The sequence below is a fragment of the Hyperolius riggenbachi genome, chromosome 12 (genome assembly GCF_040937935.1).
Source record: "Hyperolius riggenbachi isolate aHypRig1 chromosome 12, aHypRig1.pri, whole genome shotgun sequence".
NCBI classification, from domain to species: Eukaryota; Metazoa; Chordata; class Amphibia; order Anura; family Hyperoliidae; genus Hyperolius; species Hyperolius riggenbachi.
This window is the reverse complement of record NC_090657.1, coordinates 140060990-140082861: the sequence shown is the minus strand read 5'-3', so window position 1 is coordinate 140082861 and position 21872 is coordinate 140060990. Positions and strand designations below refer to the sequence as shown.

The window sequence follows — 21872 nt, the reverse complement described above, 5'->3', positions numbered from 1 at the left end:
CGTCTTTGTAGCTCAGCTTCATTATTGGGATCAACAATTTTAAAAGCAGGACATTGAATTGACAAATAAAAGGTGAAAATAATAATTAAAAAAAAAAAAAAAAAAAAAAGAGGGTTTAGTGCTTACCTGCTCGATAAAGGGAACAAGTGCCTAGAAAGCAAGACTTGGGGTCTTGGTATCCTGGTTACAGGAAGCAATGAGGCAATCTCCATCTGATTAATATAGTACATAAACGGCAACGCCGGCCCCGAAATATCAGAATCCATTTACAAGGACTGCAGGTGCCGAGATTAGAGAGCTCCGCATGGATAGACAGTAAAGAAGAAGAAACAATCCATTCCAAAACTTTTGAAGTTGCTGTGCAACAAGTTGTCAATTTCACCCCATCACTTTTTAAAAAAAAAAAAGAAATTTACAGCTTCAAATCTTTCCTCCCGTTACCATTCCATCTTAAATGAGATCTTCATTTGCAAAGAGCTTTAATGTTCCTCTCCCTCTGGTTTCTGCTCAGACTAACACATAACCTGCCGTACTGGTTCTGCAGCCTATCCATTTCGGGCAAAGCATGTGCTATGCCTACCTGCCAGAGGGCGGGGGTTCCAGCAGGGCAGACCTAAGTCAAATCCACGTGGATGAAACATATGTTTTGGGTGGAGAAAATTTTAGGGAGAGAGAGTTTCCCCCAAAACATTTCGTATGCAGGTGTTATAATATTTCCAAACTGGATGTCTGGTGTGAGAAATACAAGCATAATGCTGGTTACATAAGATATATAAAACCTTAAATGTAGTCAGAGCAAATGTAATATGCGATCCACGTACTTTATTCAAAGGTTAAAGTGAACCCGAGGCAAGAGGCTGCCTTATTTATATCCTTTTAAACAATACCAGTTGCCTGGCAGCCCTGCTGAACAATTTGGTTGCAGTAGTGTCTGAAATACACCAGAAATAACCATGCAGCTAATCTTGTGAGTTCTGACAATATTGTCAGAAACACCTGATCTGCTGCATGCTTGTTCAGGGTCTATGGCTGGCAGTATTAGAGGCAGATAATCAGCCGAACAGGCAGGCAACTGGCATTGCATCAAAGGAAATAAATATGACAGCCTCCATATAACTCTCACCTCGGGCTCACTTTAAAGATAACCTGACAGCATTCCAGAGGCTTAGAAATGATTGTAAGCAGTGAAAACTAGGATTGGTCAACAAGATGCAAGTAATTCTGAGCCGATGCAATAGTATGCAAATTTATACAGCTACACTCATACACAGAGGGGGCTCGGGGAGCGGAGGCATCAAGGAGGATTAGTATGCATTTTCGTACCGGAGGTTCCGCTCAAGTACACTTTAAAGCAGTCAGAGGCGTATCTAGAGGGGTGCAGGCATGGCTTGTGCCATGGGCGCCACCGCACCATGGGCGCCATGGCTGCCTCCTCCTCCCTCATGCTTTACCACCTACTACTGAGAGATGTCTCAGGCATTTGTACCGGTTCTTATACTGGAGGACATCTCTCACTACCTATACTGGGGGGGGGGGGGTCTACTTCTACTGGGAGACACCTGCCAAATCTATACTGAGGGGGTTACTTATACTGTGGGGAACCTCTTATTACCTATACTGAGGGACTACTTATACTGGGTGGATACCACTTACCACGAATGCTAAAGAAGTCTACTTATACTGGGGAGACATCTCTAACTACATATACTGGGAGGGCAACGTACACATGTGTGTACTTATACTGGGTGAACTACCTCTGGCTACCTATACTTGGGTACTACCTCTGGTTACTTTTACTTGGGGGTTAACTCTAGCAACCTATACTACCTACTGTATACTGGGGAGACTTGTATCATTGCAAGAAAATAAGCTATTATGAGTGGAGGTGTACCGAACGGTTCGCCGGCGAACGGTTCCAGGCGAACATTGGGGGTTCGCGTTCGCCTGCGCCAGGAGAACTTTTCCGGAAGTTCGATTCGCCCCATAATGCACTATGAGGGTCAACTTTGACCCTCTGCATCACAGTCAGCAGGCACATTGTAGCCATTCAGGCTACAGTAAGCCCTGGAGCCCCACCCACCCTTATATAAGGCAGCCTCCGGCGGCCATTACAGTCACTCGTGTGCCTGCTAGAGAGAGGAAAGGGACAGCTGCTGCAGACTTTTTCTCTTAGGGACAGATTAGTTAGGTTCTAGGCTGCTTTGCTTGTTCCTGACTGATTAATATTGCTTTTAAAGCACCCAGCAACAGCTCTTTTCAGAGCTCAACCTGTACATTTTTTTTTCTGACACTTTTGTTGCATGCACAGCCTTGCTAATTGATAGTGTGTGTGCCACTGCCAGCAGCCCAGCACATTCAGTGACTGACTGCCTGTGTGTGTGACAGGGAGCTGCACATTGTACTACCCAGTACTGCATATACCCCAGTACCTGTTGTGTTTACTTAACCCACCTCATCACTGCATATACCTAGCTTTGTGTTGAGTGAACCCAGCTCACTGCATCTAACTACCCAGTACCTGTTGTGTTTACTTAACCCACCTCATCACTGCATATACCTAGCGTTGTGTTGAGTGAACCCAGCTCACTGCATTTAAGTCTAACTACCTGTTGTGTTGAGTGAGAACCAACCTCACTGCATCTTAAGTACCTTTACTGTATACTGTTCAGTGAACCCAGCTCACTGCATCTAACTACCCAGTACCTGTTGTGTTTACTTAACCCACATCATCACTGCATATACCTAGCGTGGTGTTGAGTGAACCCAGCTCACTGCATCTAACTACCTGTTGTGTTGAGTGAGAACCCACCTCACTGCATATAGCTAGCATACCCCCGAGATGGACAAAATGGACAAACCAGGTAGAGGAAGAGGTAGAGGCAGACCCAGAGGAAGGCCACCAGGCACCGGCAGGTCTGTGGCTGTGCGAGGTGGTGTTGCTGTGATTTCATGCGGACCTGCCCCAAAATACAGTGCTCAGAAGAAGGCACGTGCCATCACTTCCCAAAATCGTGAGGAGGTGATTGAGTATTTAACACAGAACACCTCATCTCCCGCAGCCACCAGCGCTACAACAAGCACCACATCCGCTGCATTTGACACTTCGCAGGAGTTATTTGGTGGTGGTGGTGAAATCACTGATTCCCAGCCACTACTGCAACAACAACAAGAAGGCGCAGGTACACCACCTCATACGTCTGAGTTAGGTGGCGATAGTATGGACGTAACGTGTGTGGATGGGGATGATGGTGGACCACCTGAAGTTGGTGCACTTGAGGAGGTGTCTGAGGAAAGCGCAGCTGGCCAGGAGGATTATGATGACGATTATACGGATACCACATATGTTCCCGGTAGAGGAGATGACCAGGTGGACAGTTCAGAGGAGGAGTCAGAGAGGAGTAGGAGGAGACTACTCCATGATAGAAGCAGAGGGAGCTCGTCCTCAGAAACAGCTGGGGGCAGTGTCCGGTGCCATGTATCGCCAGCTATGGCCAGGGAGCACACATGCCCTTCAACGTCAGCTGCTGCTGATGCCACCGTAGCGCCATCACCCCAGGGGGCCTCAGCGGTTTGGAAATTTTTTCACGTGTGTGTCTCAGATCGGAGCAAAGCCATCTGTTGTCTCTGCCAGCAAAAATTGAGCCGTGGAAAGGTCAACTGTCACGTAGGGACAAGTGCTTTACGAAGGCACCTGGAGAGAAGGCACAAACAGCTATGGCAAGAACACCTGAGGAAAAGAAGCACCCCTCAAAAGACAAGCAGCGGAGAACAACCGTGGCAGCCGTCACAGGGGGCTTCTGCTGCTCCACGTTCCCATGGTATTGTTCGTGGCTGGGGGGGAGAAAGAATTAATACACTTTTAAACAATTTAAAAATACAACCATCTAAACTTTCAAACAATTTAAAAATGCAACCATCTATCATTTTCAAAAAATTTAAAAAAAGGGCAAAAAAACTTGCCCTCCGTAAAACATTCTTGGCAAATGCTTTCGACTTGGTTTGTCTTCCGCTGGCTCAAGGGTCCATCTGACCACAGATGCCTGGTCTGCAAAGCACGGTCAGGGCAGCTACAGCATGGGTCTCAGCAGGCTCCCACTTCGGGCCGCAATCCAACCTTCATTCCCCGCGGTGACAATGGCAGACTTGCCCTCCATAACGGATTCCCGTTAAAGGATTTAAAGTTAATTCATTTCAAATACACAGCAGGGCCTCGAAAGTCCACCTCCTGTATTGTTATTTTTGATCACTACCTCGGGGCGGGCGTGCATGCCTACCTGCTGCCCTCCTTGGATGTGTAGTGGTAGCCGTTTCTCAGGCTCCACACCGGATTCCATCCCTCATTTCCCGGCCATTACCCGGGGTCACAAATGACAGACTTGCCCGCCTCCATATGATTCTCGTGAAAGGAATGTGGTGTCATCTTTGCCCGCCATAACTGGTTCTCGTTAAAGGATTTAAAGTACATTCATTTCAAATACACAGCAGGGCCTCGAAAGTCCTCCTCCTGTATTGTTATTTTTGGTCACTACCTCGGGGCGGGCGGGCGTGCATGCCTGCCCGCTGCCCTCCTTGGATGTGTAGTGGTAGCCGTTGCTCAGGCTCCACACCGGATTCAAACCTCTCATTCCCCGGCCATTACCCGGGGTCACAATGGCAGACTTGCCCGCCTCCACAGGATTCTCATTGTAGCGGTACTGAACAAGTACACAGCAAGTAGAAAATGTAAATTAAAAACAAAACGTAAGCTTTTTAACAATGCCATGGAAAGTTGAGAAGGAAGTCACACATTACCTGACATCACTGAGTGAGGAAGAGCAATCACGCCATGTTGCGCAGTAGTCCAGCATGGCCGTCACTACACAAACAGCTGTTTGCGGTGCGTTACACAGTGAGTTTGGTGTGTCAGTGTGAAGCAGTACTCTAATTACACTCCCTGTTTGATGTATACACATGCAAGATGTTTGAAAGCATGTTAGGCCTGCAATTTAGCATTCAATGTGATTTCTGCCCTTAAAACGCTGCTTTGCGTCACATCCAGATTTTTCACCGGGACTTTTGGCATGTATCCCACTCCGCCATGCCCCCCTCCAGGTGTTAGACCCCTTGAAACATCTTTTCCATCACTTTTGTGGCCAGCATAATTTTTTCTATTTTTCAAAGTTCGCCTCCCCATTGAAGTCTATTTCGGTTGGCGAATTTTTCCGCGAACCGAACCTTCTGCGGAAGTTCGCGAACCCGGTTCGCGAACCGAAAATCGGAGGTTCGCGACATCTCTAATTATGAGACAAGGTGGTCTGATGGGTGGAGGGGGGCGCAATTTCAGTGTTTGCTATAGGCGCTATGTCACCCAGATACGCCCCTGAAAGCAGTGTATGATGAAAAACTGTATAATAAGTATAAAATGCTTGAATTGCAGTAGCTCCAATGCAGATGTAACAAGCTAAGAGGTGAAACTTTCATCCCTCTTGTTCAGCAGATTCACCTATCACAATACAGAACCAACAGGACAGATTGACAGGCAAACAGAGTTTCACCTCGACACTTAGCTGCTATACTCTTATTTATGTATTCCTCCAGGACATGTAACTGGAACAAAAATCATTTTGAGGCCTCTTACACACTACATGTGATTCCAATTTTTTAGGGATCCGATTTTTGATTCCGATTAAAAAAAAAATACTGCAACAGGAATAAAAAAATCAGATTGTATAAAGAATCGGAATCATATATAGTGTGCAAGAGGCCTGAGTTTTTACTAAAAAATAAATGAAATGTTCAGTTGCTCAGGTGTGCATTAAAGGACCACTATTGCAAAAATGTTAACATTTAAAATACATGTAAACATTTACAAAAAAAAAGAAGAATGTCTCTTCCAGAGTAAAATGAGTCATAAATTACTTTTCTCCTAAGTTGCTGTCACTTACAGTAGGTTGACACAAAGAACAAGAAGTTGGCCCTGCAAGAACCGCACCACAAGGTATTGGAGTACAAAAAGTAGCCTTTATTAAACCATACCAACAATAAAACCAGTTAAAAACAATCACACAGTATAGGTAATGCCCTCAAACATTGCACTGTAAGTGCTCAATAATGCAGTAGAAAACACCTATTGTAAAAAATCTAAATAATAATACAGTTGCAAGCCAGTAGCAGTCTGGAAGTGAAGGGGTGAAAAAAAGGAGGAGATCTGAGAATGGAAGTGGATAGTGTTGGGCGAACAGGGTTCGCCACTGTTCGGGTTCTGCAGAACATCACCCTGTTCGGGTGATGTTCGAGTTCGGCCGAACACCTGACGGTGCTCGGCCAAACCGTTCGGCCACATGGCCGAACTAAGAGCGCATGGCCGAACGTTCCCCGAACGTTCGGCTAGCGCTGTGATTGGCCGAACGGGTCACGTGGTTCGGGCCCGAACGCGCTCTGATTGGCCGAACGGTCACGTGGTTCGGGTAAATAAATACCCGAACCACGTCATATCTCCTCCATTTGTCTGTGGGTTTAGCTTTGGGTAGGCAGGCAGGGTAGTTCGCTCTCCAGCCACGCTAGCCAGGGTCCCCCCCAGTCATTGTGTGTCGCTGCTGGGAACAGTAGTACACCGCTCGCTCAGCCACACTATATATAGCATTGTTTACTGCCACTGTGTACCTCGCTCAGCCACGCTATATATAGCATTGTGTTTTCTGACACTCTGTGTACACGGCTTAGCCTGACTAATATAGCATTGTGTGTACTGCCACTGTGCACCTCGCTCAGCCACGCTATATATAGCATTGTGTTTTCTGACACTCTGTGTACACGGCTTAGCCTGACTAATATAGCATTGTGTGTACTGCCACTGTGCACCTCGCTCAGCCACGCTATATATAGCATTGTGTTTTCTGACACTCTGTGTACACGGCTTAGCCTGGCTATATAGCATTGTGTGTATTGCCACTGTGCACCTCGCTCAGCCACGCTATATATAGCATTGTGTTTTCTGACACTCTGTGTACACGGCTTAGCCTGACTATATAGCATTGTGTGTACTGCCACTGTGTACCTCGCTCAGCCACGCTATATATAGCATTGTGTTTACTGCCACTCTGTGTACACGGCTCAGCCAGACTATATAGCATTGTGTGTACTGCCACTCTGTGTACACCGCTCAGCCAGACTATATAGCATTGTGTGTACTGCCACTCTGTGTACACCGCTCAGCCAGACTATATAGCATTGTGTCTACTGCCACTCTGTATACACCGCTCAGCCAGACTATATAGCATTGCGTACTCTGCCAGTCAGTGTGTATATTGCTGGGATCAGTAATACTCCACTCACCGCCAACCACTATATGAGCTCACCATGAGTTCCTCAGAGACCTCCGCTGTGAGCAGCACTCCCAACAACAGCAACGCAAGCTATAACATCCACTACAGCAGCCAGTGGTGAGCAGCAGCCCTCTCCGGAGGAAAATGTTGTGTCCATCGGTCCGTCGCCAGAACGATTAATGAGGGCTGCCATTGAGGAGATGATGGGGCCTGATGTGGAGGAGGAGGTCGGGCTCAAGCCAGCATCCCAAGTTAATGTTGAGGACGATGAGGGGTCTGTGTCTGGGGATGTTGGGGTGGCAGAGGTGGTGGGTGGGTCAGACTCAGGAGAAGAGTTGTATGATGAGGATGATGATCGGGACCATCTGTATGTGCCTCAGAGTTCGACCCCGGAAAACATGTTGTATCGTGTGTTTAGGTACTAAAATCTGCGTTCCCACTTCCCAGTACTGCCTGCAGTGCCCGGGTCCACGGATCCATATAATTTTTTGGGCAGCACTATCAAACTGTGGTACTATGAGTGAGTTGCCATGGTCCTTCTGTGCTGCCTGTCACACTCACCGTCTGTCTGCAGATGGATTGTTCAACACAGCTACGCCATCTGACATGTAGTCCTGGACCTTGACCATCTTCTCTAGGCGATTGGTGTTGGAGGACGTGGAACTGCCCGATTGCTGTTCTGTGGGCTGCTGCATGGGTGTCAGAAAATGTTCCTACTCCAAGGACACTGCCAATACCATTCCCTTTTGGGCACTAGCAGCAGCTTGTGTTCTTTGCTGCCCTCCTGGTCCTCCTGGGTTTGCTGAAGTCAGTCTGTCGGCGTACAACTGGCTAGAGAAGGAGGAGGATGTCAATCTCCTCTCTAAAGTCTCCATCCTCAAGGGCCTGCTGGAATTGTTCCATTTTTGACCTGTCTGACACTTTCTTCAATCAGTTTTTTAACATTGTGTTTGTATAAACTGGGTATAAACCCAGTAATTGGTGTTGTCCAGATTCCAGAATAATGAATAATAATGAATAGTGAATAATGCGCGGGCCGCGTTTAATGCAGTCTAGCATGAATTGAGCCATGTGTGCCAGAGAGTCCTGCCAGACTCCTCTATCTTCATGTTCTTGTAAGCGTTGTGATTGTTGTGATGCACCATATTCGTCAATAGCATCACTTTCTTCCTCTTCTGCTGTCCTTTCCCGCTAAATTGTGGAAGTCCAACGTGCACCGCTCTGTCCCTCGGCAGTGGGGGCATCCAATTCCTGCTCCAACTCCAGCTGTTCCTCGTCCTGTTCTTTGTCATAGCTGGGACCAGCGTTTCCTGAGGCAGGTTGCCTGATGTTGGTATCATCACGCTGATCGTTTTCATCTTCAGAATCCCCCACTTGCATCATGCCAGCGGTTTCCATCTTCAACATTGATTTCTTCAGTAAACACAGCAGTGGTATTGTAATGCTGACTGTAGAGTTGTCACTGCTCAGTCACGCAACGTGGATTGCTCAAAATTTTGGAGGACTTGGCAGAGATCCAACATGGTGGCCCAATCAGATCCACAGAAGCTTGGTAGCTACTAGCTGCTGGAATGCGCCTCGGCACTGCGCAAAAGCGTGCTAGCATGTGCAGCGTAGAATTCCAGCGCGTAGGCAGGGACATCACCCAGCGAGCGATGGTGCGCTAGATTGAAGCGCTCCTGCATCTCTTGGTGAGTCCTTCAGAAGCGGTACTGGACTTTTAACAATGTTTTTTTTTTTTCCTTCAACAGAAGATCTGCCACGTTGGAGTGAGGAGGACGCCGCTGACCCCGACACCAAGCTGAACCCCGGCGAACTCCAAGCAGAGGATCTTCAGGAACCCTCAAGGCTTTGAGCAAGCTGAGGAGGATCAGCAGTCCCGACGAGACCTCTCCTCATATGCGACTGAGTGCAGTGGAGCTCCCCAGAACAACCTCTCAGTTGTCACTTTGTCACTGGTCACTTTGTCACTTTGTCACTTTGTCACTTTGTCACTGTCATTTTGTCACTTTGTCATTTTGTCACTTTGTCACTGGTCACTTTGTCACTGGTCACTTTGTCACTGGTCACTTTGTCACTGGTCACTTTGTCACTGGTCACTTTGTCACTTGGTCACTTGTCCAGATGATCTCGGTACACCTCCTGAGATTCAAATTCCTGCACACATTGCTCTGGGATTTGGGTGTGATGAATGATGCATCTAACTGGCCACCGGAGGCAATTAAGGCCTTCAAAACATTGAAAGCAGCTTTCTGTTCCGCCCCCATTTTGCGTCATGTTGAGTTGTTGACGTCATGTTCATCCTCGGCCTCGCATTTCAGTGCGAGGTGCATTTTCCACAGAAAAAGGTTGTGAATCCGGGCACAACATTTGTGGCTGTTCCATTGACCTTTCACAGGTAGAAGATTGTGGGGGTGGGAATAGCTCCTCCGAATAGCCCATTGTGTCCTGAAAACTACTCATTGCATTGCTTTGCGCACACATTTTTTTGTCCTCATGCAAGGCCTGAGTTGCACCTGAAAGCGTGGCCTTCTCCTCCTGCGCCTCCTCCTGTTCCATCACGTCTGCTGCTGCTGGGTTAGCGTTGACGCCCGGTCCCTGTTTATTGAACCTCTTATCTTTATTACATTTATGACTGCATGGCGGTAAAAAGCATGCTATCCGCACGCTTCTTGTCCTCATGCAAGGCCTGGGTTGTTGTGTCTCAAAAAGCATGGCCTTCTCCTCCTGCGCCTGCTCCTGTTCCATCACGTGTGCTGCTGCTGCTGGGTTACCGTTACCGGTCCCTTTTCCTGGAACCTCTTCTCTGTATTACATTTATGACTGCATGGCGACAAAAAGCATGTTACCTGTGCAAAGAAACATGACATTTTCCACATTTAAAAGACAGTTTTTCCTTTGAAACTTTACAATCAATTTTCTCAAAAACTATAAGCTCTTTTTCAAATATTTTTTTTCCTCTTGTACCCACTCCCAAGGTGCACATACCCTGCTAATTTGGGGTATGTAGCATGTAAGGAAGCTTTACAAAGCACGAAAGTTCGGGTCCCCATTGACTTCCATTATGTTCGAAGTTTGGGTCGAACACCCGAACATCGCGGCCATGTTCGGCCTGTTCGACCCGAACCCGAACATCTAGATGTTCGCCCAACACTAGAAGTGGACCAACCTGTAAGGGTGAGGTGCACCGAGTAAAAGGATGGTAAAGTGAAGTGAGAGCCGGTATCCGAGGTGAAACGGAAATCCGAGTGTAAGGGCCAAAATAGGCCAAAAAGTGAGGAGATTTTTACTCAAAAGGTCGAACGTGAGCGGGAAGCTTACCAGTCAAGCAGCTGTACAGAGGGACTAGTCTGTGGAGGCTGTGGACTAGTCCCTCCGTACAGCTACACAGAGGCGCTCACACGCTTTATGGACCTGAACCAGTTTTTTATGCTCCTATACTGCCTAATGAAACGGGACTGTTGACCGCGAAACGCGTTGCGATTTTATGGAGTTGTGAATAAATTGTATATATATTTTTACTCTGCATTTGAGTATATGTCCACTACCAGAGGGAGGTAAGTCCACCTCGACTTCCCTCTTTTTATCATTTTTAGAACATTGTTTTACTCTGCTTGGCGCCTCTGTTCGTACATATTACACAACTATTAAGTCCACCCCTGGTGGAGGGGTTCTTTCCCCATTTTCCTATCTACAGAGAGCGACTTTTATACCTGAGTGGGGTCAGGTACTAATGCTCCCCACCTGCCTGTCAAGTGGTTGCCTGATGGTAACCCACCTTTGTGAGTATAAGAACCTTTGACATTATTTTATATATTGAGCTTACCAGACAATATTGCGCGATTGGGCTCTCGGTGTCCTCTGTTTTGTTTTTACAAACTGAAACTAAACAGAACCCTGAGAATCCTCCATGAGGTGATGGGCTAGTCCAAATCTGTTGGTTCTGTCAAATTTCTGCTACCTACTGTAAGTGACAGCAACATAGGAGAAAGGGAATTTATGACTCATTTACTCTGGAAGAAATGTACTTCTTATTTGTATGCGTTTACACATATTTCAAAATTTTACAATTTTCGTTATAGTGGTCTTTTAACCAAGTGACAGGTGCTCCAAGTAGTAATTCTTCATTAAGGGGAACCCCCCCCCCCCCCAAAAAAAAAAAAACACTGCATCAGTCACGTGCACCCCAAGGACATGAGCCACCTTTATCAAATACTTTCTCAGGGGAAGTGGTAAGCAAAAAAAAAGTCTCAGGACGCGCTAATATTCCTGACACTTCTCTTGTTTCCTGTATATGGATACTTTCTGAAAAGAGCAACTTAAAAAAGAGCACCTACTACGTTCACCTCTGAGCATTTTATCTGATGTGAATGTGAGGTTTCCTTTAAGGCCAGGCGACCACTACAGATCGCAATCACTTAGCGGTTTTGTTAGCGGTTGTAGGCGAGATTTTAGTTAAGTGCGCGTGTGTGTTCTAATTACCTTTAGATTTGCCTGTGTTTTAGGAGGAAACTTGGGCCCACTGCCTGAGTTACACTGTTGCACTGCAGTTGGCTCCACCCATATCATCCAACTGCCGCATATGTTGGGTGTATCTGTAAATAATCTGCACCGGGTGTCGAATGTACTTAGGTAGGCCAGTGGGAAGGGGAGGTCTTCCAGCAGTGTCTAGAATTTCTTAACTAAGAGAGAAACTAATTTTCCAGGAATCTGACACCACAGGGCATTCCCACCAGCGATGGAGGTGATCAGCTGTGCGACCGCAGCCCATAAAACAAATATCAGTGGGACATAAAGCCCACCTTTCCGTTTTTTTACACCAGTCATAGAATATTTTATACCTTCTTTCTGTTAAGGTGGAATTTATAGACATGCTGGCCATAATTCTGAAAGATGAGTGCTCAGAGCTCCACCGCACTGACCGAGAAGCACTGTGACTTGCGGAAGCAGCCAAGAGCAGTGAAACACATTGTTATATTATACTCTATGGTGAATAACATTTATGGAAAATTGATCGGCCTGCCTATGAAAGTAAGCACTTACCTTCCTTTTAAAAGGTTTGGAACTAGTTATGGTCATGTCTAAGAGAACACATGAAAAAGCATGTGATTTGTTTAATCAGCTGATTTGCAAAGCTCTGAATTGCTGTGATCACATCCTGCTTTAGCACATGATTATGACTAGTTAATCAGAGACTTACATATCGATCACCTGACCAAACTGATCACATGCTTCTCCACGAGTTCTCCGTCCTAGACAGGACTATCACTATTTTTAACAACTTCATATTTTTTTTTGGGTGCTTCCAGTCATTGTTTTGTCCAAAAAGTTGGCACTGTTGGGTTAGACGGTTTCGGAATGCATCATAAGCTTTAAATCTTTTGCCACGGAAACCATTCTCAAGGCGCATGTGGGGAAGTACAATCCCTACTCAGATCATAAGCATTGCTCTGTTTTGTAACCAAAAAGTAGGAGTATCATCTAGCTTTTACATATACTCTCTACCAAAAACTATTGCCAGTACAGTACTACACCAGATAGGGCTCCCTGTGCTTTGTGTCTCTTCTACACAGCATATTCTGAAAAATGTTTGACCGCTTCTTGGCATCCCATGTGCGTGCTAATCTATCATTCTATTGGATATGTTAAAGATTAGAACATTTTTTTTAAAAACAGCTAAATCTCAACTACAGGGTATGTTTATATTGCCTGTAGCGAACATATGCTCTACTGACATCAATAGAAAAACCTGAAACCAGCTTTGGGCCATGCAGCTCTTGATCTGGGATTTGACCACCCTGTGTAACATCATCGCTGCTTGCTTCATTTTATTAACTAAGCCCTGTGGTCTTGTAGCCTTAACCAACAAAAGAAAAATGTGTTGTTGCTATTACTAAAGAGGCTCCTGGGAGAATATGAGGTCTTAAGAGCTCTTCAGAAGCAAACAAAAGCAATGGTGTATTGATCGTTCACAAATGTCAAAAGACATAAGCGTATTTATTTCCTGGTGGCAGAGGAATAAGTAACAGGAATCCGGTCATTGGATAACATAGCGACATGTGTGCGCGTCCCTGGAGGTTGTAGAGTTCTTATAGGCTACTAAAAGGTAAAGTTTGCAGATTGTGCGTTTGTTCCCTGGCTAGTGTGATGTCACAGATTAATTTATAGATGCCAACTGCCTCCAGCAAAACCAAGAAAAAAAGGGTTTCCACATAGGCCTTACAACTACTAGTCTCTACACCTACTAGTCTCTACAGAAGAGATGCAGTTTTGATGACATCTATATTTTGTTTTGTTTTTTTACATGATTTATCGATGGTTAGTTAAAAAGAACCTGTCACCAAGATGTAGCTGTGTGTTATCAACTGAATTCTCACTAAGAAATTCTAAACTTTTCTTGTCTGGGATAGCTGTGTATACCTGTTTGTCCTAAGGCCATCAATCGAAAAGGCAATGTTACAAAGGTAACAAGAGAAATCCCAGCTACGCATTGATAAATTCCAGCGTTTATCTGCTGTGAATACCTTTTCTATGTGGTTTAACAGCCAACAACAAACCTTTTAAATTCTGTGGCATCACAAAGGGGGTATGGGCTGCGCCATGTGTCAGTATCAGAGGGGGTAACACCCGTGGGCCCACAGCTATGGAGAGTTGGCGGAGTTACTACTACTAACATCGACCGGGGGGGGGCACATACAAATACTATCATATTCCATAACATTATGTTAGGTACAATCAGCATAATTACAGTACTTGAAACTCATGCTGCCAAATGCCTAGTACAAATGCCCCAATGTCTATTTCAATTAAGATTATCTGGCTAATGGAACTAATTTCTCTTGCAGACCAATTTATACAACATTGATTATCCGTTGTTTTAGTGGTTGATTAGCAATGGGACATATTGGTACTCATTGGTCGTGTACAAGTGCCAAGAGCCAAAATCTGGGAAGTCATTTAAACAGTGGTGAGAAACGGCATCAAGTACACTTGAGCAGATTGCTTTTGTTCTACATCTAATTATGTTATTTGGGGAGAAAATTCTACCAACTTATGTTACTTGGGATGAGGGGGATCCACCCACCCATATCCTGGTAAAGTCATGCTGCAGGTTCTGCACCAGTCTGTGTTGTGGTTTTCCTCTAAGCTTTGCACCAATCCAAAGGCAGTAGTGCAGCCATGTGGGATTCACTCAAGCTGGATGGGTCAACTTCAGTTCAGAATCAGAAATTTTGCAATGTGATGGGGATAAGGAAGGCTGCCAAAAATGCCACATTTCTGTTGGTTTTACTTTTTTAGGTTAGGGTCACTTTACATTTCTTAAAACTTCAATAGCAAGATCTTCCTGTAGTTCATAGTATCTAAGAAATTCTGTCTGCGGCTTTTATTGTAACCCGTATACAAGTAGATCATGGTTATCAATTCTCCTATCCGTTGTAAGATTACTGGGACCTGTAATTACGCACAAACACAAAAATAGACTAGAAAAGCTGCAAGAACAACTTCCCGCAGAGTTGCTGTAATCAGCTTATCTTTAATACCAGCTCTTCATAGCTCAGATCATCAAAGCCAATATGTGACGGCAAAGTCAGATAGCACAATCTCTCTGACAATCAAAACAGGTGAAACAATGGCTACAGAGAATAGGATTCGACAGCAATGGTTGTGATTGTGTCAAACACCTCCAGTGACTAGGTCTCCAACAGTCACAGTCTCTTATGCTGGATACACACGGTCCATTTCCGCACTCAATGCGCCCGTCGATTCAAGTCGACTCGTTTATTTCCGACATGTCAGATTTCGATGTATCGTTAGATCGATTTGGCATACTTTACATGTAAATCGACCTAACAACCATCGAAATGTGCTCCGAAATAGAGTTGACGCAAATCGAAGGGCGCATCGAGTGCGGGAACGCGAAGTGTGTATCCAGCATAAAAGAGACTAACAAAAAGATCATCCTTTTTTCTACTATCCTATAAGTTCCTAAACCTATTCTAATGTGCTTCGGCTTACTGCAGCACTTTCTACCATCACCGTCTCTGTAATAAATCAACTTATCTTTCCCCTGTCGGATTTGTCGCCCTGTGTCTGGAAGGCTGCCAACTCTTCAGTGTTGATCTGTTATGCATGCCCCCCCCCCCCCCCCATCCATGCCCCCTCTATGCACACTCCCATGTGTGTTATTTACATTAGGCAGCGTCTCTGCTCTCATCAGTGAGAGACAAGAGCTGCCTTTTACAACCTGGATAAATCATCCTCGGTTAGGCTGTGAAAGGAGCTGGCTGAGCTGTCACTAAGGCCCAGTGCACACCGAGCGGTTTTTGGAGCGATCCGCCGGCCGCATCCGCCTCTAAAAACGCTTGTCTAATGTATTGCAATGGGATGGTGCACACCGGCGGTTTGCGTTTTTTGCCAAGCCGCAAACTCGCCTCCTGCTGCGCGTTTGCGGTTTTCGGAAGCGTTTCGTCCTCAATGTAAAGTATAGGAAAACCGCAAACCGCTCTGAAAAACGCTAGTTCAGAGCGGTTTGCCAGGCATTTTTGTTACAGTAGCTGTTCTGTAACAGCTTTTACTGTAACAATATGTGTAATCTGCTACACAAAAACGCACGCAAAACCGCTAGGTATGTTTAGAAAACCTCTCTAAACATACCTAGAATCGCTCTGAAATCAGCTCCCAAAACCGCTAGCGTATTGCGGATCTGCTAGCGGTTTCGGTGTGCACTGGGCCATACTGAGGAATTACAGACACCGGCAGAGCTGTCTGCAGGAAGAAAGAATCAGCCTGTCACTCTTTATTGGATGAGAGCTGCAGAGGGAAAAAAGGTAAACACACAAATGATCTCTTGAGATTCAAAAAGGAAGGCTGTATACAGCCTGCTTGTGTATGGATGTATTTTCTATGTGTGGACATACTGTACATCAACCTACTTCCGGTTTTGGTGGCCATTTTGTTTGTTTTTTAAACAAACTTTTTAAAACAGTTTTTGACTGCTTTTAATGCGGCGGGGAGCGGCGAAATTGTGACAGAGGGGAATAGGAGATGTCCCCCACGCACTAGTAGGTTTACATTTGTGTGATTTTAACAATACAGATTCTCTTTAACCACTTCAGGACTCAGCCTTTACCCCCCCCCCCCCCCCCCTTAAGGACCAGCACTGATTTCTAAGATCTGTGCTGGGTGGGCTCTACAGCCCCCAGCACAGATCAAATAATAGGCAGAGCGACCAGATCGCCCCCCTTTTTTTCCCCACTAGGGGGATGATGTGCTGGGAGGGGTCTGATCGCTCCTGCATGCGTGTGGGTGGCGGGGGGGGGCACCTCAAAGCCCCCCTCCACGGCAGGATTCCCCCTCTCCCTCTTCTCTCTCCCTGCCCCGGAGATCGGAGGTTGCACAGGAATGGATCTGTCCTGTGCAGCCTCTAACAGGCTCCTGCTTGTCATGTGACAGTGATCCCTGGCAGCTGATTGGCCGGGAATCGCTGATCTAGTACAACGCTGCTACTGTTAGCAGCGTTGTAAAAATGTAAACAAAGTGGATTATTTCCGCTTGTGTTTACATTTAGCCTGCGAGCCGCAATCGGCAGCCCGCAGGCTATTCACGGAGCCCACCGCCGTGAATTGACAGGAAGCAGCCGCTCGCGCGAGCGGCTGTTTCCTGATTAATTAGCCTGCAGCTACCACTTTGCCGACGCACGTTATGAGTGGGCGGTCGGCAAGTGGTTAAGGGCTAGTTCACACGGACGCTTGGCGGCGGTCAGAAGCTCTGTCGTCCTGTGAAGTCTCATTTGGGGGTGGCGGTACGGCGATCGTCTGCTTCCCGTTGCATTCAGAGTTTGTCATCACCACAAGGGGACACGAAGACACGGCGGCTAACTGACCCCAGAAGCCGCATGCGGCTTCTAGGGCCGGCTGAAACAATGCGTTAAATCGGGATTGGAACACCGTGTTTGAGCAATCAACGGTGTTGATTTCAGTGAACTTTATAAAAAAAATGGAGACAATTCTGTTCGCTGGCAGGGGCCATCTTTACTCCTTCCAGCTGAAGCCAATGGTGAGGTCATTTCCTCCCTTACTCCCCACTCCTCCCCACACCAATAGCAAGCGTTGTGTCTCAGGCAGGGAATCCCTAAGGAAAATGGTAGCAGTGACGGGGGTCCCTATGGATGCGATGCGGTGGTGGCGGCCATTGCCCACATAGATCGGCGGAGATGCCCGTCGGGCTGGAGGGTGGGGAGGGGCAGACATGGACACTCATGGGAGGCAGCCAATGAGAGGAAAAGGAGTGAGAGTGACACAGGCGGCAGCCAATCAGGCTGAACTAGCAGTGTCTGTGCAGAAACTCCTCCCTCCCTCCCTTCCCCGCCCCAGCCTGCACTGCAACTTCTCCTTTTGTGGCTGATTACTGGCTGCGTACTAAGGAGCTGGGGACATGAGGCTTAATCTCTGCAATAAAACCGTAAGATTGATTTTAAAGTTATGCATTGCCTTTTTAGCATTCCTTTTATATGATCAACAGATAGAAATAGAGAATTGCTTTTGTTTTTCATGCCTAACAGTTACTCTTTAAGGAACGGTCTTCAAGGAAAACCTATTGCTGGATTGAAACTGCAATATTTCAGAGAAATGTTGTAAATGGTCTCTTACATGAGAGCCTTACTAACTAATATTCTACCGGCTAGGTGTTTAATAGAGAACATAAGTCATCCCGTAAAGATGGTCTGGAATTCAGTGCTGCGTAATATGTTGTCGCTTTATAAATACAATAGACAAAAATTACTTACGGTAATGTCTTTTCCAGAAGTCGGAAGGACAGCAACCCTGAGACTTGTCTCCATCCAAACTACACTGGACAGGAACTAGATAAAAAAGATTTGCATAATTGGTTAGGCAGGCAGAACATATATAAACCCCTCATGCTCTTACCCCCTCAGTTGGTAAAAAAAGACTCCACACATAATGATGCTTCAAAATAAATTTTAATAGAAACAGCGGTGGGTAGTAAAGGGTGCTGTCCTTCCGACTTCTGGAAAAGACATTACCGTAAGTAATTTTTGTCTTTCCCAGAACGTCTCAGGACAGCAACCCTGAGATGATATACAAGATAACCATTAGGGAGGGACTACAGCCTGTAACACTTTTCTGCCGAAACTTAAATCGGCACTAGATAAGACATCAAGCCTATAGTGTTTCACGAATGTGTTGTGACTTGACCAGGTGGCTGCCTTGCAGATTTGCTCAACCGATGCTCCTGCCCTCTCTGCCCATGAAGTTGATACTGCTCTGGTTGAGTGAGCTTTCACTTTAGCTGAAAGTTGCTTTCCTTGTTTGGTATAAGCGAGATTAATAGCCTGTTTTATCCATCTGGCTATAGTTGCTTTAGAAGCCTGTTTACCTCTGAACTTTCCTGCAAATAGTACCAAGAGGGCGTTCGAAAGTCTCCATGAACTGGTGCGTTGCATGTACTCCATAACACATCTTCTGACATCCAGATGATGCAGTCTTTCCTCCTTTTGGTTTGCTGGATTATTGCAAAAAGAGGGAAGGAATATCTCCTGCGATCTGTGGAATTTTGATACCACCTTAGGCAAAAAAGCTGGATCCAACTTCAGTGTGATTCTGTCATCTGATACAATACAGTAAGGCTCTAGGATGGATAATGCCTGTAGTTCTCCCACTCTTCTGGCTGATGTTATCGCCAAGAGAAATGCTGTCTTGAGTGACAAATGTTTATCTGAACTTTCTTCTAAAGGCTCAAACGGAGGATCACATAACCCTTGCAGTACTGTGTTTAAGTCCCAAGGCGGTACTCTATTCTGAACAGCAGGACGAAGTCTTTTCAAAGCTTTAAAAAATCTTATGACATATTCCTCTTCCGCCAGCCTTCTGTCCAGGAAGACACTCAAAGCTGACACCTGCACTTTCAGGGTACTGATGCTTAAACCCTTCTGAAATCCACTTTGAAGAAACTCCAAAACAGAATTTGATTGCGCCAGCTCTCTGGCGTTGGCGTCACACCAGGAACTATAAACTCTCCATGCCTTATAATAGATCTGACGTGTAACCTTTTTTCTGCTTTGTATAAGAGTCTCTGAAAGTTTGTTAGAGAAGCCTTTCCCCTTTAGTAATCGCCACTCAGGCTCCAGGCAGAAAGATGAAGGAGGTTCAAGTTGGGGTGAACTGCTGGCCCCTGGACTAATAGATCCGAGTGGTCTGGAAGGATTAGATGTTCTGAAGCTAACCTCTGCAACAGTGCAAACCACGGTCTCTTGGGCCAGTATGGGACCACTAGAATTCCCTGAGCTCTGTCTCGATAAATCTTGCTGATCACTTTCGATATCAAATGGATAGGGGGAAACATGTACATAGTCTGGTGACCCCAATTGATTGAGAATGCATCCAGGGCCCAGGGCTTGTCTTCGGGACACAGGGAGCAAAACAGACGGCACTTCGCATTGGTTCTCCTGGCGAACAGATCCACCTGAGGCACCTCCCACCGGTCTGTAAGTTGTTGAAACACTCGGTCGTTGAGGCTCCACTCGTCCTGTGAAAGCTTCTTTCTGCTCAGGAAATCCGCTAGGCAATTTAAGGTTCCTTTTAGATGAACAGCTTTCAAAGACTGCACATTCTGTTCCGCCCAATGTAGCATCCTTGATGATTGATGTAGCAGCGATCTGCTCCTTGTGCCTCCTTGATGATTTATGTAAGCAACCACAGTACTGTTGTCTGTGCGGATCGTGACATGTGCCTGTAGAATCTGAGTACTGAATACTTGTAGAGATTCCCAAACTGCCTGTAACTCTCTGCTGTTTGAGGACCGAAGACGAGATCTGTTCGACCACTGTCCCTGGGCTGTGTGAGAATCGAGGTGAGCTCCCCATCCCCAAGAACTCGCATCTGTTATGACACACTGTGTGGGGAATTCCCAAAGATTCCCTTTCAGGCGATTTTGAGGCTCGATCCACCAGAGTAAGGATTGTTTTACGCTCCATGGGACTAAGAGTCTTTTGTCCAGAGAGGAGATGCGTTTGTCCCATTTGGATAGAATCCAGGACTGTAGAACTCTGGAGTGAAGCTGACCCCACTGTACTGCCGGGAAGGAAGAGGTTATTGTCCCCAATAGTGCCATAGCCTTCCTCAGAGATATTAACTTCAGGTTCTGAAAAGAGAGAACAGACTTTAACAACATTGTTGATTTTCTACTAGGCAAAAAAAGTCTTTTGCTGACTGTACAGATCTCAAACCCCAAAAATTCCATCTTTTGGCGGGGAGTTAGGGCTGACTTTTCCCAATTAATTAACCACCCCAGGGATTGAAGGAAGTTTATAGTGATATTCATTTGGTCATTCACAACATCCACTGAAGGGCCCCAAATAAGCAGGTCATCTAAATATGACATGATCTGGATAGACTGAAGCCTAAGGCCTGCTAATACTTCCGCCATGACCTTAGTAAAAAGCCATGGAGCAGATGATAAACCAAAGGGTAAAGCAACAAACTGAAAGTGCCTTACCTCTCCCTGTAACACCACTGCGAACCTCAGGAACTGTTGAGATTCTAGATGAATGGGTAAGTGAAGATAGGCATCTTTGAGATCCAATGACGTCAAGTAGCAGGCTTCCTGTAGGAGGTTTACCACTGAACGGATGTTGTCTATCCGGAATTTTCTGTATCTCACTACTTTGTTCAGTCTTTTGAGGTTCAGAATGAATCTGTAACTTCCCTGAGGTTTCTTGATGAGGAATACAGGAGAGTAAAACCCTCGTCTCTCTTGACACCTTGGTACTTTCCTGATGACCCTCTTTTCCAGTAAGGACGACACTTCTAGTTGGAGAGCCTTGGCCTGAGCTGACGCACTTGGAGGGGGGGTGATAAAGAACTGGGATGGTGCTGGGGCTATAAACTCTATCTTGTATCCCTCTAAGATAATGTCCAATAGCCACCTGTTTTTGAAGACTATGTGCCATTGTTCGTAATAGTGGGCTAGCCTGCCCCCCACTGGAATCCTGGCGTCATTGCTTTGGTTGTTGTCCGGAGGAAGCATAGGGGGGGTTATTTCTTGATCGCTGAGTTTTATTAGGGATCCACTTTCTTCTCTGGGAACCCTTAATCGTCTGTTCCGATTTGTCCATGGCACGAAAGGAACGATTAGGGCGGAAAGTTTTCCTCTTGTACGGAAAATTCTTTTTCCTGTCAGCCGATCTTTCTAATGTCTCCTCCAATTTGGATCCAAATAGCAAGTTTCCTTCACAAGGAATACTACATAATTTCGATTTAGATGATGTGTCTCCCTGCCAGGTCTTCACCCAGATTCCTCTCCTGGCTGAGTTAACCAAGGCGGAGGTCCTCGCTGTGAGTCTCACTGAGTCATCTGCTGCATCAGATAAGTAATTCGTTGCATGCAAAATTTTTGGGAAAAAATTCAATATTTCTTCTCTGGGGATTCCAGAGGCAATCTGGGATTGTACCTCTAACAACCATAACTTTAAAGACCTTGCTACTGCAGTGGAGGCGATTGACGGTTTAAAATTCAAGGATGCTGCCTCCCAGGCCCTTCTTAAGATAT

General features: G+C 45.9%; 1 protein-coding gene across 7 annotated transcripts in view; it reads right to left on the bottom strand.

The window, feature by feature from the left end:
- ARHGAP40 (Rho GTPase activating protein 40) overlaps positions 1-21872 on the bottom strand; it is a 209621-nt gene that overhangs the window by 105152 nt on the left and 82597 nt on the right. Inside the window, exon 1 of one of the 7 annotated variants that reach the window (XM_068263558.1) lies at positions 11787-11843. The exons of 5 other annotated variants lie outside the window; for them this stretch is intronic. Coding sequence is in view for 1 of the 2 variants with exons in the window: in XM_068263551.1 (XP_068119652.1) it covers positions 127-266 (140 nt within the window). In the remaining variant the exon portion in view is untranslated. Of the gene's footprint in view, positions 1-126; positions 530-11786; positions 11844-21872 lie in introns of those variants that run through there. One more of the 7 variants, XM_068263551.1, reaches the window with a different exon arrangement.